Source organism: Ranitomeya variabilis, chromosome 3, assembly GCF_051348905.1.
Source record: "Ranitomeya variabilis isolate aRanVar5 chromosome 3, aRanVar5.hap1, whole genome shotgun sequence".
Lineage (NCBI taxonomy): Eukaryota > Metazoa > Chordata > Amphibia > Anura > Dendrobatidae > Ranitomeya > Ranitomeya variabilis.
In genome coordinates this window covers 408,744,291-408,771,203 of record NC_135234.1, presented here as the reverse complement: position 1 = coordinate 408,771,203, position 26,913 = coordinate 408,744,291, and the positions used below count along the sequence as shown (strand labels likewise).

The following is a 26,913-nucleotide window of genomic DNA, read 5'->3' as shown; positions in this document are numbered from 1 at the left end:
GTTTTTTCCCCATAGACTTACATTAAGCGAAGTATTGCGACAGATTGACACACGTCGCAACCATCGTGCGACGGTTGCGCCGTGTTGTGGCGGACCGTCGGGACCAAAAAACGCTATATGTAACGTTTTTTGCTCACGACGGTCCGCTTTTTCCGACCGCGCATGCGCGGCCGGAACTCCGCCCCACCTCCCCGCACCTCACAATGGGGCAGCGGATGTGCTGGAAAAATGCATCCGCTGCCCCCGTTGTGCGGCAGAGACAACGCTAGCGTCGGGAACCTCGGCCCAACGCACCGCGACGGGCCGAGCCCGACGCTAGTGTGAAAGTAGCCTTACCCACATTAGTTTTTGTAAAGTCAGTGACCATAAAACGGCTGAAAATAGGGCAGCATGGGGCAGTGGCGAAAGAGCCACTTGTATAGGATGAAATGCCATCACCTTCTATCATGAGTAAATAACCCCTTCAAAAAGCAACCCCATAGCCTCTGTGATGCATAGGCTTTAAGTCACCATTTCTCACTAGTGGGTTAATGGGTTGTACCAATTTGGCCCTTGCTATTCTGTAAATCGGTGCTCAATGCGCTGACTTCCTGATGTTCCTGTGACAGACTTCTGTCTAGTCCATGTTCAATATTTGGTCAGTATTTCACAGGAGTCTTTGTAAGCCAAAAATGGATAAAAAATGCAGAAGTTGTGATGTGTTTCTATTATACTTTTTTTTTCCGATTGTTCCACTAATGCTTTTGGTTTACAAATACGGAGGTAAAATACTAACCAAACACTGATGTACGAATGTGGCCTTATTCATAACAGCCAATCAGCAGGTAGAGTTGTAGGGAAGATTGTGAAGAGCGGCAGTCTGAACCAATAATGAGAAAGGAGGTGTGTCCTAGGCTACCTCAGACTCCCTATAGGCACTGGAACACATGGGCTACTTGCACAGTGAACAAGTCTGTAGGAACATGTTCACACACCACCAAGAAACTTGAAGACAAAAAAGAGCACAGTAAAACCAAAAACACTCAGTTTCAAAAAATCACAGTAATCCGCAAGTGCTAGTAAAAAGATTTTACTATGCTCTTTTGTGTCTTCAAGTTTCTTGGGGGTGTGTGAACATGTTCCTACAGACTTGTTCACTGTGCAAGTAGCCCATGTGTTCCTGTTCCAATAATTGCTCTCTTGTGTCTACAAGACTGGGGAGTTACCCACCACTCCTCTTGGGCTATCTGCACAAAAGCTGTTCCACTCAGCGTGTCCACATGGACTTTTCCTCTCTGAACCCTGTTCACACAGGTAATATACAGATGATCAGGTTTTAAATACATCAGATAGGGATTGCATACATCAGTTAGGACTGCTCTGATATGGGTATACCTTGACGTTTGGTGGAGCAGCTTAGTATACATTTTTTGCAAAAAACGTATCAACCAAATACCCTGTTCTTTACATCTTTTTACTAGCACTTGCGGATTACTGTGATTTTTTGAAACTGAGTGTTTTTGGTTTTACTCTGCTCTTTTGTGTCTCCCTATAGGCACTGTAGATATACTGGAGTAGTAGACCACCGCTCTGACCTTGTACAGGTTTAGCTAAAAAAAAAAAAAGAAAAAAAAAGAGAAAAATAGCTAGCAGATATTCATCCCGCGTAAGTAGTGACTTGTATATCATTTCTTGAGCAGATGACTGGACATTCGATTACATTTTTTCTTTCAGAAAATGTCAGCTTTATTTTACTAGGATTTTAACATGCCTGACTTACAAATGAAGAGGCTCCCAACACAGCCATGTTATCCATTTTGAGTGTCCTATTAATGTTTTGCCAATTTGCTTTCCTGTGTTTGGGTCCCAGATACAAATCTGAAACAAAATGTAACCTGGATTAAATAATATATAAAATAAATATTAAATAATTTACAGATTAGTACCAATACTAAAAATCATTATCATCAAGTAAAAGCAGATATTGCTACAGAAATGGAAAGTGCTTACTGAATGACACACGTTCCCAGGCGAGGTTGTTAAAAGACACGCACCCAGCTGTTTTAGGGAATGTGGTGCATATGAAGACCGAAGTAAGACTTTTTGGTTATGCACCAGTTCAGACTAGATGGCTGTTCAGTCAGTTTTTCTATATTTACTATGAAGACCGAAGGACATGCTCCCATCTTTGTTATTTTTAGGGCCAGATCATTGGTTTTACTTAATTCTTTTCTAACTCCTTTGCGACATGCACCGTACTAGTACGGCGCATGCCGCATCTCCCCCTTTGATGTGGGCTCTGGCGCTAAGTCCACATATTTCCCGGGACATGTCAGCTGTTTGAATAGCTGACATGTGCCCGCTAAATACCGCTGTCAAACTGACAGATGCATTTAGCACGCCCTTTCGGCCATCGGGCAAGAATCCTGCCCACCAGTGTCCCCCGTCACATGATCGCGGGTCACTGGTGGGTTGGCATGACAACCGGAGGTCTCCTGAAGACCTCTATGGTTGTCAGTGCCGGCTTGCTGTGAGTGCCACCCGATGGTCGGCGCTCATAGCAAGTCAGCAATTCAGCTACATAGAGGCGATCTGATCATCCCCTCTATGTAGTAGAGCCGATCGGCTATGGCAGCTTCTAGTCTCCCATGGAGGCTACTGAAGCATGCCAAAAGTAAAGAAAAAGTTTTAAAAAATATTAAAGAATACAAAAGTTCAAATCACCACCCTTTCGCCCCATTAAAAAAAATAAATAAATTCAAACATACACATTTGGTATCGCAGCGTTCAGAATCGCCAGATCAATTAAAAAAAAAAAGGATTAACTCAATCGCTAAAAGGCGTAGCGAGATAAAGTCAAAACGCCGGAATTACGATTTTTTTGGTCGCCGCAACATTGCGCTAAAAAGCAATAACGGGCGTTCAAAAGATTGTATCTGCATCAAAATGGTATCATTAAAAACGTCAGCTCGGCATGCAAAAAAATAAACCGTCACCCAACCTGAGATCATGAAAAATGTAGACGCGACTTTTTTTTTTTTTTCTTTTAACCACTTTTTCACCACTTGGATAAAAAAGAACCTAGACATGTTTGGTGTTTATGAACTCGTAATGACCTGGACAATCATAATGGCAGGTCAGTTTTAGCATTTAGTGAGCATAGTAAAAAAGCCAAACAAAAAACAAGTGTGGGATTGCAATTTTTTGCAATTTCACTGCGCTTGGAATATTTTTTTTAAAGGTTTTCTTGTACACGACATGTTAAAACCAATGGTGTCGTTCAAAAGTACAGCTAGTCCTGCAAAAAATAAGCCCGCACATGGCCATATTGACGGAAGAATAAAAAAAAAGGTATGGCTCTGGGAAGAAAGGAAGTGAAAATCAAAAACGCAAAAAATAGAAAATGGTCTGCGGCGCAAAGGGGTTTATACAGTCACACGTTTGTAACTTTGGTTCCCAAACATCATTTTTGACCTCCTGATGTATAAAAGCACTAGACATCTTTATTTTGGTTGAATAAAAGATATCTACATGACTCACGTTTTCCAATCTTAAACAAGATGGACATTTCCACATCCTGCTACATGATATCACATCCACCTCATTTTAAGACATGCAATGGAATATACACTCTTCAACATTGAAATTGCAACATCAAAAAGGAAAACTCAATGAATTATGGAAATCACAGTCATGTTAATAATTGGTAAAGGAGGAAAACATTTCAATAATGTGGATTTATTCAGTATAGCATATGAGCATAAACCGCAGAAATACACACACTTAAGGTACCGTCACACTCAGCGACGCTGCGGCGATATAGACAACGAGCTGTCCTAAACTAGATCGCTGGAGCGTCGTTGTTTAGGTCGCTGTAGAGATGTCAAACACAGCAACTCCAGAACGATGCAGGAGTGATCCTGTGACGTAACGGCGACTCACTTCTCGTTCTCGCTGGTTGTTAGCTCCATGTCAAACAGCCGGAGTGTACCGACTGGCTAGAAGGAGACGCTGCGACGCCCCCTATGCTCGTTGCTGGCGTAGTTGCTTTTGATGTCAAACTTGACGATACACGCCAACCTGGCGACGAAATAAAGTTCTGGACTTCTAGCTCCGACCAGCGATGGCACAGCGGGTTCAGATCGCTGCTGCGTGTCAAACACAACGAGATCGCTATCCAGGACGCTGCAACGTCACGGCTTGTTGTCGTTCTCTTTGCAAAGTTGCTGAGTGTGACGGTACCTTTAACCTCACTGATACTGTGCAAAGGAGTGTAAGTATAGTTGACTGAGTAATCTCTTGCCAGGCTGATTGCACGTGCACACACAAATCATCAAGATCCCTGCTGAGAAATCACTCTTCAAATATTGACCAAGTTCAAAGACGCTGCAGACTATGGTAGGATGTTTAGGAAACGCAGGCTGCACACAGTAGCGCAAGTAACATGCGGCCTGGCATCGTGTTGAAAAATGGCTCCTGGATCACTTGCACGTTCCCTTGTGAACTTCTCTTCATGGAGTTGCCCACATGGACTCCAGACTAATCTCCAGCTATCATTACAGCCAAATCAAAAGCAGGACGCATTATAGAAAAGCATAGACCTACATTCCATCCAACATTGCTATCTTGCTCTGCATCATGATAGCCTTTGAGAGCAGTTGTGTGGGGTCAACGGAACACCTGTATCTGGATGTCCAGATCGTAGCCCAATGTCGTGCAAATGCATTCAGTGGTTAGCACTGCTGCTTTGCAGCGCTGGGGTCCTAGGCTCAAATCCCACCAATGACAACATCTGCAAGGAGTTTGTATGTTCTCCCCATGCTTGCGTGGGTTTCCTCTGGGTTCTTTGGTTTCCTCCCAAACTCCAAAGATATACTGATAGAGAATTTAGATGGGGACAGTGATGATAATGTATGTAAAGCGCTGCGGAATATGATGGTGCTATATAAGCAAAGAGATTAATAGACAAATATTTGATTTGGGTAGAAACTGTTTGAAACCTTGGGCTATGTGACAATTTTAACTTGCAGTACAGAATGGATCACTGCGAGCCATTCTTTGAATTTGAGGAGATCAAAGAACCCAAAGAAGAGGTCATTATGATGGAACTCCAGACCAGTCCTACTCCCGGGAATATGTTGTGGGGTGGCATAACGTGCGGTACCCAGACTCCTCTAGTCTTCATTCCAGGTACACTAGGATACCAGCATTAGGGTAGAGTCAGATGAGCATATAAAAAAATAAAATAAAAATTAGTCCAGAGTTTGATCCAGAAAACTAGTACTATTTTATTTCTCACTTGTCATCTGTGTGTAGTCCATATACGATCCAGTTTCTATAGCAGCAGCTACTAATCATTTACAAGACTATTTACAGTTTAGTATGTTACAGAACTGCAATGTATCTGTAAAAATGCTATACTCATCTGCACTACCCTAATGAATAACATTGGACCAAGTGCTGTAAATTTTTTCCATGCATTGCACAAGACCTTACATTAATTTAGTTGTGATATCAGTAGTATAGCCATTTTCTCAGTGTCCCAGGAGCCACTTTTTTTAGCACAAAGCAATGCCTAATTTTGCTAGTGCTACTGTGAGCAACCTGCGTGGCCCAAATGTGCCATGAGTGCATACAGCACAGCAGAACCTTCCTCAGACAACCATTAATAATCTCAATCAAAGCATGCCAAGGTGTGCAAGTACATTTATTTCTATGTGTGGCACTCATACTTAATACTGGATTTATCTAGAAGTCTTGAAAATATTGTTTGCATGTCATCATCATTTGCATATATTAATAACATGTCTATCAACTCTGTGACCTTTATTATTCCACAACTTTTCATTCTCGGTGTCACAATTTCAATATTCATAAGTCTAACATACCTGGCTATTTTTACATCCTGATGCCAGCTTTCTCCCATCTGGGGACCAGGCAATGCTAAGCACCCAATGTGTATGCCCTGCAATTAAAAAAACAAATACACACTAAAACTGAATAAACACAAAAGTAATTATTCAAAAGAAATTGTAATTTGTTTCCCCACAAAGTAGCCTGAACCTTAACTTTGTTGGCTCTAGTTTTTTCCCAGTTCTAAAGCGTCTTTTTTCTTATTTGTTTTCTAAAAGTGTATAATAAAATTTTCTTCAAACCAAAAATGAAAACAAAAATATGTTAAGAGATTTATACTTAGTTTTCAAATTACCTTATACTTAAAGGGGTTGTCTGTCCTTTGGCTAAAGGTCTGCAGTCACTATGTGAGTGGAGACTTGAATCTTCACAGTGATCGCTGTGAGGATTCTTTGGTACCCGTGCTTGGAACATGACTGGAAGTTATGAGATTAGAATTCACACCTTCCTATGCTGACTAGATGTGCGCCTCGATCAATACTCCTACATTGAGCAAGGCAGGACACATCTAACCAGAATATGTCCGAAAGTGTTCAAACAACGACCACCCTCCCTGGCACCGAAAAATAGGGATTTTTGTGTACTCACCGTAAAATCCTTTTCTCCGAGCCCTTCATTGGGGGACACAGACCGTGGGTGTATGCTGCTGCCACTAGGAGGCTGACACTAAGTGATACAAAAAAAGTTAGCTCCTCCCCTGCAGTATACACCCCCCTGCTGACTCTCAGCTAACCAGTTCGGTGCTAAAGCAGTAGGAGATCAATAATACCGTATGAGAGCAGATCATGTCAATATATATATATATATATATATATATATATATATATATATATATATATATATATATATACACACATATATATGTGTGTGTGTGTATAGCATGTGAAATTATATATGAGACAATAGCATGCTAATTATAAAAAACAAGCACAAACTAATAACAGGGTGGGAGCTGTGTCCCACAATGAATGGCTCGGAGAAAAGGATTTTACGGTGAGTACACAAAAATCCCTATTTCTCCTTCGCCTAATTGGGGGACACAGACCGTGGGACATCCCAAAGCAGTCCCTGGGCGGGAACATCATCAGATCAGACCCTGTGTAATGCTACTTACAAGTGCGCCACCGCGGCCTGCAGAATCCGCCTGCCCAGACTCACGTCTGCGGAGGTCTGGGAATTATGGTGCTTCAAGGGTGCATGCGGGCTGGATGAACCCGCAAAGTTGACAGACGCGCCTTGCTGACGCCTGGTGTCTAGAATCCAAGGAACCTCGATCGATCGAGTGGAGTGGAGGCTGACGTCTAACACGGAAGGACTTCTGGATGTGTAAAGAATCCACCATACTAACATGGCCAATGACACGGCTAAGCCCTTCCCGATAAAACACCAGGAAGCCCAAATGAGGTGTCCATCCTCTCGAAGGACGCTATCCTCGACAGGTACTTACTCAAGGTGCTCATATTGTCCAGGGAATGGGCCACCCATTCCATTTTGTGGACTGGAACCGAAAGAGAAGGAAGAACGATGCCCTCGTAACAGTGGAAGTACAATACCCCCTTGGAAACAAGGGACGGGGACGGGCTGAGGACAACCTTTCCTTGATGGTAATAAGGAAAAAAGATCTGAAGGAACAGAGCGGCCAGCTCCGAAGACTCATCTGAATTGACCTGGACAACGCGGATATCCAGGATCACTGGAGCCTTCCTGTTTCCTAAAGACCCTCGGAACTAGAGGAAAAGGCGTGATGGAGCTGGTATCACAGAAGAACCAGAGCATGCACTACGATGGCTACTGGGTCTCGAAGCTGAATCATGAACTCGAGTACATTGGCGTTCAGGCTGGACGCCATCCGATCTACATCTGGAGTGCTCCAGTGAAGGCAGATATGTTGGAAGACTTCCAGATGAATTTCCCACCCACTTGAGGCGAGACCCTGGCAGCTGAGGAGAAACTGCCGCCCAGAGCTGTACTCCTGGAATGAGCACTGCCGAGATCACTGGATGATTGATCTCGGCCCATCAGAGAGTGTGAGGTACGTAGGTCAAGGTGTCTGACCGCGGGTACCTGCTAGATGATAGATGTATTGCACAGCCGTGATAATATCCAACTGAAAATTGGATGGAGGACCTGCCAGAGGGCATTGGGCCTGCTGTAGGAGCAGAGGTACCGTTGGGATCCCCAGCAAAAAAACTGATCGGGAGACTGGATTCCCGAGATAACCAGAGGCCTTGAGCTGGAACGCTACGTAGTCACTAGCAACCATTGAACCGGAAGACAGGATCTCCCCTGGATGAGAAAAACGCTCGGAGATTACCCTTTGGAAACCTGTTGGACCTGTAGAAAAAAAACAAGGGGAGCGAAGGGAACTGCCTCCATTGCTATTATTCTACCCTAGGATACTCATAGCAAATCAGATGGAATAAGGGCAGGTACGGACCGGGGCTGAAATACAGCCCTGTCTTGAGGACCCGCTTCTTTTAACGACGTAGCAGAAGAGATAGCCCACGAACAGACAGGCCGTTCGGGCATTTGCCAGAATTGCCGGATGGCCATTCCGGCCCGGAATGAGAGTGACCAAGGGCGGGGGCTCCCTGTTGAAGGACCACGGCCTTGTTTCAAGGGAGGATTCCAACACTCTGGAGGTGTCCAGGATCGTCCTTAAATAAAAGGATATCTGCTGGGCTGGAAATGAGAAAGACCTGTCTGAGTCTATCCGCCAGCCCAGGAGAGGAAGGGTATCGTAAGGTATATATGCATATAGACGGGCTCAGCGTAATCCTGGAAGGACGGCAGGAAGTCGAAAAGATAGGCGAGGACGGCCACGCACCCAGTTTGCCAGAGGGGCAAGACACACTTTGGGAGCAGTAGCAAAGCCGAAGGGCAAGGTTGAAGGTAAGCATCCCAAATGTCGATGGATGCCAGAAAAAAAACTCCAGCTTTTCATATTGAAGTGATGGACGAGCGTGGGAACTCCATCCAAAGGAGGATGACCTTCTCGAAGCTTGTAAAAAGTTAGAGTTCCAGGATCGGTCTTACCTTTCGGTCCTCTTTTTGGAACCAAGATCCCTCAGATCTAGACTGTCCTGGACAACCCTTCCACTGTCGGTTGGATCTATAGGACCCTGCTATCCTTTGTTCCCACGTGGGGAACACTTCCAACTACTCACCGAATAAGCAACCACTCTGTAAGGGAGTGATGACAGAGGTTTTTTTTTTTTTTGAACGCAGAGTGCTTCCGTTCTCTGATCCAGAAAGCTGAATGAAATGGGATTCGCTGCAGACAGCGCCGTGCAACTAGCCGCATTCAAAGAGGCGTGCACCACAAAGCCTCCCGCTCAAGAGAATTGAATGGCCCGCTGTACTGTCCCGGAAGAGAGATAATTGATCTGAAAACAAACAAATATAGACCAACACTGGAACCATCAGTAACAAAAAACTTCATAGACCAAGCACCCTATGGTGAGGTGTATAGCATATTTTTACATAGGACACTCCTATGTGTTGCGGACACTACTCCAATCTTTCTGTAAATGAAAGTAGCTAAGGTGTCCGACCAGTAGACCATTGGTCTGGTAACCCGTGTGGGCTAAGGAAGGGTGAAGTGCTGAACTCGATGCCGCAAGACGGAAAGAGTCATTGTCTGACAGTCCATGGTATTTTTAAAAAGATGATCAATCGGGTAGGGATACTGGATACTGGTAGGTGCCAGGTAGCGAAGTGCGCGGTTGCATCCGCTAGGTGAGAGAAAGAACCCATCTCTTGAGTCGCTGCTGTCTTTGAACATGCAGAGATAAAAGGATAAACTCTCAATCAACCAACCTCTTATCAGGGAGGTGGAGAGGAATCGTCCGCCTCCTCGCATCATCCGTTAAATAGTGGCGACGCAGAGGGGAACTGCTCGGACTTCAAAAAAGAAAGGCATCTGTACATCTACGGGGATCAAGTCCCCTGGAGGACCAGGTTGACATCAGGCCCGGTGGTAGCAGAGTATACGTAGAGGGGACACTCCATGTGCTCTTTTGATGATGGTGTGAGGAGATCGGAATCCTTTGAAGGACCAGGCATGGAAAAATAGTTAAACCAGGCATGGCATCTCATGTCGCTTGAAGAAAGAGTCTGTTTTAGAGCAAGTCCATTTGCGATTATTCATGTGTTTACCACTGCGCTACCATGGTGCTCGCCAGTGATCGCTTATCCGGACGCTCGCTGTCCAGGAAAATTGCAAATGCACTAGTAAGGGTTTCCGTTTTTGAGGGACCCTGTGTGATCTAGAGGAAGACCTTGTTAAATTTACAAAGATTGTGGCCTAAATGGGCGAATCGATCTTGTTCTGAGGCTCTGGTGAGTCCAGATCCAAGGCAACGTCTGATTCATATGCGGAGTCTTGTTGTGTTTCTAGAATACATGTGGCCCCTGCTAGCCTAAAGCTTCCATGTAGGGGAGGATCCATGTATATTGGTCTTGCGAGCACTTCAAACCAGAGGGTTCAATCTCTTGTCAGAGAAGCCATGGATTACGCCAGAGGCGAAGCCCCTTGGGGGGAACTAGGTACTCTGGGAAGAGCTGGGATTGGCGGCGGCAGAGGGCTCCTGAGCTCATTTGAATTAAGTACTCTGTTAAAGGCGACCGGCTTCCGGCTGGTCATGACTTTTAGAGCAGAGAATGCTGGTAATGTGCCCCTTTAAACTAGGAAACCTTTAAGACCAGGGAATGCTGGTCATGTGTCTTTAAAGGGCCAGGGAATGCTGGACATGTACCGATAAGCCCAGCAAGTACTGGACATGTGCCTTTAAGACCAGGGAATGCGGTCATGTACCCTTAAGACCAGGAAATGCTGGACGAGTGCCTTATAGACCAGGGATTGCCAGTCACTTGCTGGTCATGTGCCTTTAAGACCAGAGATTGCATCGTATGCATTAAAAAACAGGGTACGCTAGTCCCTTTATGCTGCCGGGGTGCGTGCGGGGGAGGGGTGCGGAGGGAGGCATTGCTGTCTCCTTACCCGGATTCTGAGTCCCCTTTCTGGAATAGCGCTGTCTTCAGCGCTGAATACCGCCGGAACGTGCAGCAGCCACTTCCGGATGAGCTTGTGTCCGGAAATGGCAGGGCGAAGAAGATGGCCGCCAAGAATAGAGTTCTCGTCCTGAATGAGAGGCGCCTGAATAGGGGGCGGAGCCTGAAGAGCAGCCTAGCAGGGGCGGAGTTACGGGTTGCGGCCTACACAAACCCGAAGCCGGGGGCTACATTTTTGAAGCCAGCCGGCGCTGAACGAGGGAAAAAGCCGCCGGTTGCGCAGAGCCCTCCAACCGCTCGAGTCCCGGCAATTACCCCAGTATGCAGCTTTGTTCAGCAGGTTAGAAAGAAGAAAAGATCCTATGCTGTTGCTGCTGTTTGGACGGTGCAGGGATAAAGAAAAGCCCTCAATCCATTCTCCCTTTGGAGGTGGAGAGGAACCGTCCGCCTCCTTGTACCATCCGCTTTAAATAGTGGTGGTGCAGTGGGGGCTGCTCGGACGCCACGCTGGAAAGTGCCTCTGAATAGCCGAGGGTAAATCCTGGTGGGCAGGGCTGAATGTCCGGCAATAGGCCTGGCTGCAGAAGAGGATACTGGAGGTGACACTCCAGTGCTCGTCTGATAACGGAGGGGGGAGATCGGTGCCCTTGAAGGGGCCCGTCGCCCCTAGAATCAGCTCAGGCAGTGGCTTCCCACGTCGCAGGAGAGGATACGGAGAGGTAAAACTCCCGTGCTCGCCTGTTGTTGGTTTGGGGAGATCGGAACATTGAAAGGATCCGTCGCCCCATTTGACCGTTGTAAAGGTAAAAAGAGTTTTTGGGGTCTGAATGGCAGACCAGTCCGTGTGCCTCCTACGGACACTAAGCAAGAACTGGTTAGCTGAGAGCCAGCAGGAAGGTGTATACTGCAGGGGAGGAGATCACTTTCTTTGTATCACTTAGTGTCAGCCTCCTAGTGGCAGCAGCATACACCCACGGTCTGTGTCCCCCAATGAGGCGAAGGAGAATTCATGCGCGCTGTGAGAATTCATATGTGTGCAGACGCAGAATGACTGCAGACTTGTAGCCCAAGGCCAAAGAACCCCATTAACTACTTCCATACTGTCCAAGGACTATAAACGTCCATCCGGGAAGTCCACACATTACTCTGCATGGGCAATCTAAAAAGTCAATACAGTGTAAGTAGCTTGCACAAGAATGGGCAACTGTGGTGGCATAGAGCTGGCTGTCAGAAACATGCAGACTTCCCAGAGAGAAGATAGAAATTACCATGTTTACCTTCATAATCTGTATACCTACTGCTAAACCAGGGCTTGTGTATACAGATTAAAAGTACTAGCACTGACATTGCTTCCGCCCCTGGACCCAATGAACATGTGATCACTGGGTGTAAATGTGATCACTGGGTGTAAATGTGATCACTGGGTGTAAAGATGGAGCAGGAGCTGCTGGACCCAGACCATTCAGCTATGCAGCCAAGAGGCTGAAATTCCCGTATAACTGTGAGTAACATACCAGCTCCAGGAAAAAAAAAAAACCCGTAGGGAGCACAGCATGTAAAAAACCCCACACAAAATAGAAAAAAAAACACATAAAAAATAGGCTTTGCCAGTCTGAATCATTTTTTTAGCAAAAAAATAAAATTACATGAAAATTATTCCCCATGTATAATGAAAAAAAAAGTTATTTATTATAATGGGCATGGTCAAGAATGGGGGTAAATTGCCCGGTCATGAAATGGTTAAAGAGTAACTTTTTTTTTATTGTTCAGCCTTTGTAAATTTATGAATTTTTGCAATATACTTTATTATCGAATTTTGGTTCATTTTATTTTTCACACCATGCTGAAAGTAAATGTCTTATCTGCCTAGTTCATGATGTCTTAGTAGCTGATTTCAACTGCAGGTCTAGAAAAATCCATACTCCTCTGTGAGCTTTTCTATTCCCTCTCCCATGAAACTACATTGGTGCGAAAACGTGTCTGTCCCCTTCCTGATTTCCTATTCTTTTGTATGTTTGTGGCACTTTAATGCTTCAGATCAGCAAACAAATTCAAATATTAGACAAAGATAACACAAGTAATCACAAAATGCAGTTTATAAATGAAGCTCTTTGTTATTAACCCCTTAATAACCACCAATACACCTTTTTACTGACCTGCGATATAAGAGATTAGTATTCCCCGATGGGTGACAATCCAGCAGTGGTCAGTTGCACACTATAGCTGACCATTTGCTGCATCGACCACGATAAGTGTTGGTACCAACTATAGCCGTTTAACCCCTAAGATGCTGCTGTCAATAGTGACTACAGCATCTACATGGTTAACAGAATGCGGAGGCTCGCTCTTTAACTCCATTAGCACCCTGAGATCTTGATTGTGTGATCCTGATATTTGCCATGGCAGTTCATGGTCAAATAACGGCCTTAGAGTCTGCCGGCTATAGTGGCCTGTTCAGAAGTTATCAAAATTTAGGTGGTAAAAATAAACTTCTTCATTCCTGTTATGGCACTTTGCATTCATTTCTGAAAAGCACCTGAAGGGATAATGATCTACCTGAAAGCAATTTTGAATACGTTGATGAGTGAGAGGCAAAGATATGCACTGCGCATGCCCATGAATCCCAGCCCCGCAATGTGAATAAATCAGAACAGACTGCGGGGCGGGATCTCGGGCAACGCGGCCGCACAGGCACAGTCAGCCTGACAACAAATGATGTCAGAAGACGGGCAGCGCTAACTGCACATGCCCAAGGGATCACATAACAGCGCAGGCTCCGGGACAGATTCAAACAACGCTGAGGAGGCGGCGCCCGGCGCCAAGGGGGTATGAATGACAGCTGTGCTGCGTCTGATTAGGAAGGAAAGTCCCGCCTCCCTGGCGATTTCACGGTATTTTGTAAGTGTTTCACATTTTGTAAGTTTTTTTTTCAGCGTGTGCTAGGACAATAACTAAAAGAGCCACCTTGTCCAAATGCAGCATTACTGCTGCACAAGGTGGCTCTTTTAGTTACAAACGCCTGGGGGGGGGGGGGGGTTGTGACAGGTTCCCTTTAACGATTTGTGCGGTATGACTATCTGTATTATAGGGATAATTAAAGTTTGAAAATTGCTAATTTTTACAATTTTTTGTACAATTTCTGATATTTGTATAGATAAACACAAAACATATCAACCTAAATTTACCATTACGTATGCGTCCCAAAAAAAACAATCTCAAAATCAATGGGATATCTTGAAGTATTCCAGAGTTATTATTACATGAAGTGAGACATCAGATTTTTTAAAAAATTGGCCTGGTCACTAAGGGGTTAAGAGAAAAAAACTCAAACCTACAGGGCCCTGTGTGAAAAAGTGATTACCCCCCTCCTTAAAACATAAATTAACTGTGGTTTATCACATCTTTGGGAAGCGGAGTTCAAATTCTCTAGCCACACCCAGGGCTGATTACTGACACACCTGTTCTCAATCAAGAAATCACTTTTAATAGGACCTGCCTGACAAAGTGAAGTAGACCAAAAGATCCTCAAAACTTAGATATCATGCTGCGATCCAAAGAAATTCTGGAACACATGAGAAACAAAGTACTGTAATTGAGATCTATAATTCTGGAAAAGGTTATAAAGCCATTTCTAAAGCTTTGGAACTCCAGCGAGCCACAGTGAGACCCGTTATCCACAAATGGCAAAAACATGGAACAGTGGTCAAACATCCCAGGAGTGGATGGCCAACCAAAATTTCCCCTAGAGCGCAGCGACAACTCACAATAGACCCCACAACAACATCCAAAGAACTGCAGGCCTCACTTGCTTCAGTTAAGGTGGCCAGTGTTCATGACTCCACAATAAAAAAAAATGGCCTGCATGGCAGAGTTCCAGGACCAAAACCACTGCTGAGCAATAAGAACATAAAGGCTTGTCTCAGTTTTGCCAGAAAACATCTTGATGATCACCAAGACATTTGGGAGAGTACTATGTGGACTGACAAGACAAAAGTTGAACTTTTTTGAAGGTGTATGTCCCATTACATCTTGCAGAGAAGTAACACACCATGTCAGAAAAGGAACACCATACCAACAGTAAAATATGGTGGTGGTACTGTGATGGTCTGGGGCTGTTTTGTTGCTTCAGGACCTGGAAGATTTACTGTCGTAAATGGAACCATGATTTCTGCGGTCTACCGAAAAATCCTGAAGGAGAATGTCCGGCCATCTGTTTGTGACCTCAAGCTGAAGCACAGTTGGGTTATGCAGCAGGACAATGATGCAAACACACCAGCAAGTTCACCTCTGAATGGCTGAAGAAAAATAAAATTAAGACTTTGGAGTGGCCTAGTCAAAGTCCTGACCTTAATCTGATGGAGATGCTGTGGCATTACCTTAAAAAGGCGGATCATGCACGTAAAACCTCCAATGTGGCTGAATTACAACAATCCTGCAGAGACAAGTGGGCCAAAATTCCTCCAGAGCATTGTAAAAGACTGTCAGTTATCACAAACGCTTTATTGCAGTTGTTGCTGCTAAGGATGGCCCAACCAGTTATTAGGTTTAGGGGGCAATCACTTTTTCACACAGGTCCATGTAGGTTTGGATTTATTTTTCCCTTAATAATAAACAACTTAATTTAAAAACTGTATTTGTGTTTACCTGTGTTATCTTTCTCTAATATTTAAATTTGCTTGGTGATCTGAAACATGTGACAAACATGCAAAAGAATAGGAAATCAGGAAGAGGCAAACACTTTTTCACACCACTGTATATACAAAAGCTTTTTCCATCTGACCATGGGGGAAGAGGTGCAGAGAAGTTATCTCTCTGAATACAGATCTTTACTAGACCTGCCGTTTAAGTTAGCCACCAACACATTAACTAGCCAAATAAGCCAGCACTTACAAAATAAGGAAATGGAGTATAGTTCAAAGATTCATAAGTTTACAAAGGCTGATCAATAATTTAAAAAAAAAGCTTAGTTACTCTTTCTTTAGTCTACTTGCAGGCCATCTCCTAAGGCAACATTCACACGTTCAGTATTTTACATCAGTATTTGTAAACTAAAATCAGGAATGGAGCAATCAGAGGAAAAGTTTCATAGAAACACGTCACTTCTGTATTTTTCACTCACACTTGGCTTTAGCATACAAAAACCGATTTGAAATATTGACCAAATAGTGAATGTGTGAACGCGGCCTTGGACTCTATTAGTGATCAGCGCAAGTGCGTGTTACTTGGGTATGCACAGAGTATCGCGGGTGCTCGAGTGACATGTTCGAGTCCCCGCACCTGCATGTTTTGCACCTGTTAGACAGCTACAAAACATGCAAGGATAGACAGACATATCCGAGCAGCCAAGGCGAACTCAAGTAACCAGCACTTGCTCTCATCACTACTCCTTATGTCCAATGAAATATGGCTCCTATTATATATAATAGAAGATGTGCAGTGCCAACTCCATGCTACACTTTGCAAAGATTTAAATGGCTTGGTCTCCGGCTGCAAGATTTGTAAGCTGTGTCCATGAACTGGTATGTACTGAAAAGGATAGACAGCCCACATACTTGAAAACACACAATGCATTTCTTTGGACTACAGCAGTAGTGCCACCTCAAAAAGCCACAGAGAATTTGTCTCACTATTACCAGTATAAACTCACCGAAGGTGTACGTATACGTCAAACTAAATAACCAATACTGACGTATAGCATTAGAATATGTCTCATTTCATCTGCTTACCTTTGGATGTAAAAAGAGGCGTCTCTATGCTAAGGTCCCAGAAGCGAATAGTAGTGTCTCCTGATCCACTGGCCAAGTGTCTGCAATTACACATAGATTATGCTTACCACATGCTCCTCTAGATAGAGGAGGTTAGCTCAGATCGCAATGGTATGTATATTTGTAGTCATACTTACTTTCCAGTTGGGCTGAAAGCTACAGAGATCACAGCTTCAGTGTGTCCCTCTAAAGAACTGGTGCATCGCGTGACTGCACGGACCTTAAAGACAGCTTGTGGCTGATAGATGATATCCAACACTTTTTCTGTTTCTACTGTCTGTTTTTCCAGTGTTTTTTCTAAAGATGTCACAATTTCCACATCATGGACAAAAAATGCTAAAGGTACCGTCTCTTCCTTTAAAAAACAAAACAAAAAAAACACAACAAATACCATAAGGGCATAACTAAAATGAAAACTAGTATTTTTATGCAATTTTCACTTGTAAGACTAATGATGGCCTAATACATCAAATAGCCATTGCCCACAAAGTATGTTCAGCTCTGTCAAATGCAAGGTCAACAAAGGAAGGAAAATGACTGACAGACAACTCACCAAAATACATTTGATTAAAAACGGATCCCATCATCATCATCCCACATTTCAGAGGGGATCTGTGATCTAAACTGTACTGTGTTCATGACCACATAAGATAAACGTCCATCACATAAATTCTACAGGATCTGCTGCCAAGCTAATACAATTAAGGAGCAGACAAGGACTAGGTATGTTTGTAGCTGAAAAACTGCATGAAGGGTTTGTAATTGTGTTTAGAAAGAGATCTGTGAATGGGGATGGAGTAGCTGCGTGACAGAAACGTTCATGCTCCTTTTTATAACTATGGTTTGGATTCTTATTGGGTTGTAGAGGACATTAACTATCCCAATGACTGAGCTGTGCAGCTCTGCAACTTCGCCGTTCCGCGAAAGTCGATCGGCAGGTGTGATGGGTGTTGTATCTCCAATCAGACACTGATGACCGAATCTAAGGATGGGCCATCAATGTTATAGTCCCAGACAACCCCTTTAAAGGGGCCACCAGTGATCCGAGTGAAGTCGCTGGGTTCACCAGTCATCACGAGAACTCTGAAAAGCCCCATCTGAATGGACCAGAGGTCGAGCATGCTCAGCTAAATTAATTCTTAATGTTAGTGCTTAAGTCAAGCGCTGTGCCATTAAGAATGAATGGAGCAGGGATGCGCATGCTTGCTCTCCACTTCAAACACAAGTGGCTCACATTCTTGGGATCGGTGCAGGTCCCAGGGAGTCAGACCTACACTGATCGGGAAATCCTATGGATAGAGCTTAACTTCTAATCTTGGTATACACTCTAAGTTTGGCATTTTGCACGCCAGTCTTAATGACAGAAGCTCTGGAGTAAGTTCTATGAAATTCAATAATAAGGTGCTGGAGTAAGATGTGCCAAATTCAATAAAAGGCATGTACCTCAATGAGTTTGGTGCATCTTTCAGCTAGGATGTGCCACTGACAGAACTGTACGCCACGCAGGGTCTGGAGTAAAATTCTTTCTTAATTTACAGCACTTTTCTGAATGAATTTGTTGGGCGTGCTTGATCCCGGACTATCACAGCTTGGTTGCAAATACCTCAACATCTCAGTGCAAAACATAGCTCTCTGTAATGAGAGAGCCCATGATGATTTCATGTAGTCCTCACTGATGACTGGCTCTGATTACTTAGAATACCTGTAATCTTGGCAGACATATATAAGCAGTCATTATTACCTCCTGTAAAAGGGCATCACAGACGAGCTGTAGTTTATCAGGTGTAATGTCCACAGGAACATCAAATGAAGTGCCGAGCACTTCCCCACTTTCATTCTTAAACTGAACCAAAATTCTTCCCACATCTTCCTTCATATCTGTAAAGAAAAAAGTTAGTACAAAGATAAGTAGTTGTCTTTTTAAAATTCACTAAAATGTTATAAAAATAATAGATTACCACCAATAAGTATGAAATGAGTTTTTCACCCAATAAAGATTATACTTAAAAGGTCTCAGATCAGTCAAAAACAGTAATAAGAATTTAAACGCCCTCTCATGATGCCCTGGTGCAGAAATGACAAAAACACCACTATAGGAGTCACTTATACTTGAAAGTGCTTTTTTACTCTTTAAAGTCAGTCTCATGCTTATATGTACGAATGAAACTAAATAGTGAGCAGAAGATAAAAGCGGAGCCAGGAAACTGTACAAGAATGGCCCCTCCATCAACAAGAGAAAATAAAACATTTACTGACAAACGCACACACTGCACAGTTAGCAGGTCTGTCACACTGAATGGTGGGATTCCTGGGATTTATTAACATCAGCAGTAAAGAGTGACCTGCGGAGGAAGTGCTGGGAGGTCACACATCTCTGTAGTATGGCTGCTAATACATCTGTTAGGACACAGCGTACAGAGGAGGGGGTGATCGGTGAGGAAGGAGCCTGCACATACCATGGGAGAAAGATTTACTATACAATGTCTGACACACTGCTGTGCAGCTTTACGTTGCTTAGTTTTCAACATCATCCTGCGAATAAACAACGTTTTGTGTTATTTCACTCTGCTGCTTTTTTATAACTAAGGGATAATATACATGTGCTGATTTTGGCCTAGTTACGAGCACAGACAGGCTTCAAAAAAGTTGATCAGCGCTGAATTACAGGACACTACCCACAGGCCAGCCAGGAATTACATGTACAGAATGATCGTAAATGGGGATTTCCAGTCTGCGGTCACTCTGTGTGACTGCAGAATCAGGATGTCATTTTCATTGGAGCTGTCACATGCCAACTAGACTATGCTTTGCTTCTCACAATGGAAGAGAATTGAGAGAAGTTGGATGAGACTAGTCGGCATGTGACCACAAGTATGGTGGCTCAGTGGTTAGAACTGCAGCCTGGGTTCAAATCCCACCTTGGACAACATCTGCAAGGAGTTTGTATGTTCTCCCCGTGTTTGCGTGGGTTTCCTCCGGTTTCCTCCCACATTCCAAAGACATACTGATAGGGATTCTAGATAGTGAGCCCCAACGGGGACAGTGATGATGATGTGTGTAAAGCTGTGGAATTATTGGCGCTATATATAAGTGAGTAAAATAAATAAGTAGGCAGAATGCCCATCAAAGAGAACCATGACAGTGGGCAGTGACTTTTCATTTCAGCCTGCTCCATAAACAGCATGTTATCGGCACTCGGTGAAGTGCTGCTGATGGCTGCTCCATGGTAACAGGGAGAAAAGTGCCCAGTGCTGGCAGTCAGTGCTGGCAGTCAGTGCTGGCAGTCAGTGCGGACCCCATTGGTCAGCCCCTCACCGATCTGTCAGTTATCAGTCACCTATCCCATAGCTTGTGTCACCTGGCCAGCACCTAGCACCATAAACTGCATAAAGTCCATCTGCACAGGTTAGCACAAGACATAGCCTGTTACTCGCAGCAGCCTTGTTCTCAGATGTAACACATGTACCGATAATCACTCCCGAGAAGCCGCACGCTACAACTACCGCAGCCGGCCGCAATAACTTCTACGTGTACTCACTGGACACAGCAGACATGTGTAGTACACCGGGCGCAAGTGGGTGCACACGTCATCTGTCAGCGCCAGCCTACCAGAGAGATTCTGCACTAACGAGCGGCACCAGTGCGGACGGCAGCGCCACCTGCTGGAGTGCTGACACGTTACATAGCGGGAGGACACGTTCTGCTCTCCATGTAGGTCTATGAGTGGAAGTAGGAGGTAGGAAGTTCTGTGCATTACTACATAGGGTGGGCTCAGGGGACTCTGCGACTACGGAGTCTTCTAGAATGGGGAAGAACTGAATCTGTGTGAGGTGCATAGCATGTAGTGATTCCAGAGAATTCAAATTGTCCAGGAAGGCCATGTTCACGTGCAGCTTTTTTTTGCTGTGGTTTTTTTTTTATGCAAATAGCTGCTTTCTACACTACGTGCAAAAGCTATGAGATTTTAGAAAATCTAATGCACACTTTTGTTTTGTTTTTTCCCTGACTGAATTTGAGAACAGCAGCGTTTTTGAAATTTGCAGCATGTCAATGCTTTCAGTGTTTTTGCAGCGTTTTGTTTCCACACACACAAAGCAAGGAGAAAGTGAAAAAAACACGCACTGGTGTTTTTGAAGTGTTTTTGGTGCATGAAATTAATTGTATTAAACGTAAATGTAGCTCACATGTAATCCGCACCCAAAAACATTGCAAAAAAGTGATAGAAAAGCAGTGAAAACACTGAAAAACAGGTTGTGGATGAACATGGGGCAGCACGCTGTCTCAGTGGTTAGCATCATTACTTTGCAGCACTGGGGTCCTGGGTTTAAATCCCACCATGACAACATCTGTAAGGAGTTTCGTGGGTTTCCCTTGGGTTAAATAGAATATAAGTCAGCTCACCCACAGGAAGATCCAGTGTGCGGGAGGAGGAATCTTTGGTAAAAACAAAAAAAAAGCCTTTTTATTGAACAAAAATTACATATAAAAGTCTGAAGTTGCAGCTTCTCATCCAACAGTAAGCTAAATCTTTAGCAAACACGTTTCGGTCGGCTGACCTTAGTCATTGCAAAGATGTCTCTGTGTTACATTGTACAGAGACGAGTTAAGGATAGAAGAAGTGGTCATGGAGGTCTGGGCCGAATGGATAAGAATAGCAAGAATGAATAACTATGTTCATTGAGAACATCACTGGTGAGTATCTGTACACACATATACGGTCTACAGAGTACTGGTGTGGTGTAAAATTGATATTACCATTATAGGGTCACTGTATGGTGGTAATATCAGTGCTACTAAGGCTGGTTTTACATGTCCGTTTATTTCTGGTACCGGAAAAAAATGGTACCGGAGATGTCCGTGTGTGTACTACGTGTGGCAACCGTGTTGCCACCCGTGTGCCGCATCAGTACCACACGGATGGACGCCGGGGAAGAGGTGCTACAGTAAGGGTATGAGCACCCTTTGCGGATCCGCATCAGATTGGCCTCTGTGGATTCACAGCAGTTTTCCATGCGGTGTACGGCACCATGATGTAAACATATGGAAAACCAAATCCGCAGTACACATGCTGTGGAAAATACTGCGCGGAAACGCTGCCTTGTATTTTCGGCAGAATGTCAATTCTTTGTGCGGATTCCGCAGCGTTTTACACCTGCTCCTCAATAGGAATCTGCAGGTGTAAAAACGCAGGTGAAATCCGCACAAAAAATGCGGGAAATCCGCTGGTAACCCTCAGGTAAAACGCAGTGCGTTATACCTGCAGATTTCTCAAAAACTGAGTGGTAAAAATACGCACAGAAATCTGCAACGTGGGCACATAGCCTAAGCGCTGTTCCCCGGCGGCTGGTGCTGAAGTTGGCTCTCATTATTCTCCCCTGCTCTGCTGGCGAACAGAAGAGAATGATGAGCATTATATTAAAGTCCGAATGACAGCATCGGCCGATATTCGCTGTATCGGATTTCCGATACTGAGTTCTGATACTTTTAAGATATACCGGAATCGGAAGTTCCTATAGTGCAATGATGCACAATAATGGAGTGTGGGTGGTGCGTGGGTGGAGACTGCATGTCTGTGTGTGCGGGCGGGGTCTGTGCGTGACCGTGGGGGGTCTGTGCGGGCCTGCCGGGGGTCTGTGCGGGCCTGCCGGGGGTCTGTACGGGCCTGCTGGGGGTCTGTGCGGCCTGCAGGGGATCTGTGCGGGCCTGCCGGGGGTCTGTGCAGGCTGCCAGGGGTCTGTACGGGCCTGTCGGGGGTTGTGTGTGTGTGCAGGCAACGTCCGATGGCACTACAAGTCCCATCGGGATATGCCTGCTACAATGACAGTGATTGACACATTAGCCAATGATGGGACAGTAGTATCCCATCATCCGGCTAATGTGTTGAATGTAAAAAAACAACACAAACATACATACTACATACAACATACTACATACAGTTAGGTCCATATATATTTGGACAGAGACAACATTTTTCTAATTTTGGTTATAGACATTACCACAATGAATTTTAAACAAAACAATTCAGATGCAGTTGAAGTTCAGACTTTCAGCTTTCATTTGAGGGTATCCACATTAAAATCGGATGAAGGGTTTAAGAGTTTCAGCTCCTTAACATGTGCCACCCTGTTTTTAAAGGGACCAAAAGTAATTGGACAATTGACTCGGCTATTTCATGAACAGGTGTGGGCAATCCCTTCATTATGTCATTCTCAATTAAGCAGATAAAAGGCCTGGAGTTGATTTGAGATGTGGTGCTTGCATTTGGAAGGTTTTGCTGTGAAGTAAACATGCGGTCAAAGGAGCTCTCCATGCAGGTGAAACAAGCCATCCTTAAGCTGCGAAAACAGAAAAAAACAAGCCGAGAAATTGCTACAATATTAGGAGTGGCAAAATCTACAGTTTGGTACATCCCGAGAGAGAAAGAAAGCACTGGTGAACTCATCAATGCAAAAAGACCTGGGCGCCCATGGAAGACAACAGTGGTGGATGATCGCAGAATAATCTCCATGGTGAAGAGAAACCCCTTCACAACAGCCAACCAAGTGAACAACACTCTCCAGGAGGTAGGCATATCAATATCCAAATCTACCATAAAGAGAAGACTGCATGAAAGTAAATACAGAGGGTTCACTGCACGGTGCAAGCCACTCATAAGCATCAAGAATAAAAAGGCTAGACTGGACTTTGCTATAAAACATCTAAAAAAGCCAGCACAGTTCTGGAATAACATTCTTTGGACAGATGAAACCATGATCAACCTCTACCAGAATGATGGAAAGAGAAATGTATGGCGAAGGCGTGGTACAGCTCATGATCCAAAGCATACCACATCATCTGTAAAACACGGCGGAGGCAGTGTGATGGCTTGGGCATGCATGGCTGCCAGTGGCACTGGGTCACTAGTGTTTATTGATGATGTGACACAGGACAGAAGCAGCCGAATGAATTCTGAGGTATTCAGAGCCACACTGTGTGCTCAGATCCAGCCAAATGCAGCCAAACTGATTGGTCGTCGTTTCATCCTACAGATAGACAATGACCCAAAACATGAAGCCAAAGCAACCCAGGAGTTAATTAAATCAAAGAAGTGGAATATTCTTGAATGGCCAAGTCAGTCACCTGATCTCAACCAAATTGAGCATGCATTTCACTTGTTAAAGACTAAACTTCAGACAGAAAGGCCCACAAACAAACAGCAACTGAAAACCACCGCAGTGAAGGCCTGACAGAGCATCAAAAAGGAGGAAACACAGCTTCTGGTGATGTCCATGAGTTCAAGACTTCAGGCAGTCATTGCCAGCCAAGGGTTTTCAACCAAGTACTAAAAATGAACATTTTATTTAAAATTATTGAATCTGTCCAATTACTTTTGGTCCTTTTAACCCCTTCACCCCCAAGGGTGGTTTGCACGTTAATGACCGGGCCAATTTTTACAATTCTGACCACTGTCCCTTTATGAGGCTATAACTCTGGAACGCTTTGACGGATCTTGGCGATTCTGACATTGTTTTCTCGTGACATATTGTACTTCATGTTAAAGGTAAAATTTATTCGATATAACTTGCGTTTATTTGTGAAAAAAATGGAAATTTGGCGAAAATTTTGAAAATTTTGCAATTTTCCAACTTTGAATTTTTGTGCCCTTAAATCACAGACATATGTCACGCAAAATACTTAATAAGTAACATTTCCCACATGTCTACTTTACATCAGTACAATTTTGGAACCAAAATTTTTTTTTGTGACGGAGTTATAAGGGTTAAAAGTTGACCAGCAATTTCTCATTTTTACAACACCATTTTTTTTTAGGGACCACATCTCATTTGAAGTCATTTTGAGGGGTCTATATGATAGAAAATACTCAAGTGTGACACCATTCTAAAAACTGCACCCCTCAAGGTGCTCAAAACCACATTCAAGAAGTTTATTAACCCTTCAGGTGTTTCACAGGAATTTTTGGAATGTTTAAATAAAAATGAACATTTAACTTTTTTTCACACAAAATTTATTTCAGCTCCAATTTGTTTTATTTTACCAAGGGTAACAGGAGAAAATGGACCCCCAAAGTTGTTGTACAATTTGTCCTGAGTACGATGATACCCCATATGTGGGTGTAAACCATTGTTTAGGCGCATGGCAGAGCTTGGAAGGGAAGGAGCGCCATTTGACTTTTCAATGCAAAATTGACTGGAATTGAGATGGGACGCCATGTTGCGTTTGGAGAGCCCCTGATGTGCCTAAACATTGAAACCCCCTACAAGTGACACCATTTTGGAAAGTAGACCCCCTAAGGAACTTATCTAGATGTGTGGTGAGCACTTTGACCCACCAAGTGCTTCACAGAAGTTTATAATGCAGAGCCGTAAAAATAAAAAATCATATTTTTTCACAAAAATGATCTTTTCGCCCCCAATTTTTTATTTTCCCAATGGTAAGAGAAGAAATTGGTCCCCAAAAAATGTTGTGCAATTTGTCCTGAGTACGCAGATACCCCATATGTTGGGGTAAACCACTGTTTGGGCGCATGGCAGAGCTTGGAAGGGAAGGAGCGCCATTTGACTTTTCAATGCAAAATTGACTGGAATTGAGATGGGACGCCATGTTGCGTTTGGAGAGCCCCTGATGTGCCTAAACATTGAAACCCCCTACAAGTGACACCATTTTGGAAAGTAGACCCCCTAAGGAACTTATCTAGATGTGTGGTGAGCACTTTGACCCACCAAGTGCTTCACAGAAGTTTATAATGCAGAGCCGTAAAAATAAAAAATCATATTTTTTCACAAAAATGATCTTTTCGCCCCCAATTTTTTATTTTCCCAAGGGTAAGAGAAGAAATTGGTCCCCAAAAAATGTTGTGCAATTTGTCCTGAGTACGCAGATACCCCATATGTTGGGGTAAACCACTGTTTGGGCGCATGGCAGAGCTCGGAAGTGAAGGAGCGCCATTTGACTTTTCAATGCAAAATTGACTGGAATTGAGATGGGACGCCATGTTGCGTTTGGAGAGCCCCTGATGTGCCTAAACATTGAAACCTCCTACAAGTGACACCATTTTGGAAAGTAGACCCCCTAAGGAACTTATCTAGATGTGTGGTGAGCACTTTGACCCACCAAGTGCTTCACAGAAGTTTATAATGCAGAGCCGTAAAAATAAAAAATCATATTTTTTCACAAAAATGATCTTTTCGCCCCCAATTTTTTATTTTCCCAAGGGTAAGAGAAGAAATTGGTCCCCAAAAAACGTTGTGCAATTTGTCCTGAGTACGCAGATACCCCATATGTTGGGGTAAACCACTGTTTGGGCGCATGGCAGAGCTTGGAAGGGAAGGAGCGCCATTTGACTTTTCAATGCAAAATTGACTGGAATTGAGATGGGACGCCATGTTGCGTTTGGAGAGCCCCTGATGTGCCTAAACATTGAAACCCCCCACAAATGACACCATTTTGGAAATTAGACCCCCTAAGGAACTTATCTAGATGTGTTTTGAGAGCTTTGCACCCCCAAGTGTTTCACTACAGATTATAACGCAGAGCCGTGAAAATAAAAATTCTTTTTTTTTTTTCACAAAAATGATTTTTTAGCCCCCAGCTTTTGTATTTTTACAAGAGTAACAGAATAAACTGGACCCCAAAAGTTGTTGTCCAATTTGTCCTGAGTACGCTGATACCCCATATATGGAGGGTAACCACTGTTTGGGCGCATGACAGAGCTCGGAAGGGAAGGAGCGCCATTTGGAATGCAGACTTAAATGGATTGGTCTGCAGGCGTCACGTTGCATTTGCAGAGCCCCTGATGTACCCAAACAGTACAAACCCCCCACAAGTGACCCCATATTGGAAACTAGACCTCCCAAGGAACTTATCTAGATGTGTTGTGAGAACTTTGAACCCCCAAGTGTTTCACTACAGTTTGTAACGCAAAGCCGTGAAAATAAAAATTCTTTTTTTTTTCACAAAAATGATTTTTTAGCCCCCAGCTTTGTATTTTTACAAGGGTAACAGAATAAATTGGACCCTAAAAGTTGTTTTCCAATTTGTCCTGAGTACGCTGATACCCCCTATGTGGGGGGTAACCACTGTTTGGGCACATGACAGAGCTCGGAAGGGAAGGAGCGCCATTTGGAATGCAGACTTAAATGGATTGGTCTGCAGGCGTCACGTTGCATTTGCAGAGCCCCTGATGTACCCAAACAGTACAAACCCCCCACAAGTGACCCCATATTGGAAACTAGACCTCCCAAGG

At 44.0% G+C, this 26,913-nt stretch overlaps 1 protein-coding gene across 3 annotated transcripts in view; it reads right to left on the bottom strand.

Moving 5' to 3' along the window:
* NLE1 (notchless homolog 1) overlaps positions 1–20,388 on the bottom strand; it is a 41,041-nt gene extending 20,653 nt beyond the window's left edge. The window contains exons 1-6 of one of the 3 annotated variants that reach the window (XM_077296237.1): positions 20,209–20,388; positions 18,412–18,548; positions 16,808–17,025; positions 16,632–16,711; positions 5,868–5,944; positions 1,760–1,857 (exon numbers count right to left, since the gene is read on the bottom strand). In XM_077296237.1, the coding sequence (XP_077152352.1) occupies positions 1,760–1,857; positions 5,868–5,944; positions 16,632–16,711; positions 16,808–17,025; positions 18,412–18,548; positions 20,209–20,224 (626 nt within the window). In that variant the 5' untranslated portion in view covers positions 20,225–20,388. Of the gene's footprint in view, positions 1–1,759; positions 1,858–5,867; positions 5,945–16,631; positions 16,712–16,807; positions 17,026–18,411; positions 18,549–20,028 lie in introns of all 3 variants that reach the window. The other 2 variants (XM_077296238.1, XM_077296239.1) reach the window with 2 other exon arrangements.
* Between the last annotated feature and the right edge of the window lie 6,525 nt (positions 20,389–26,913).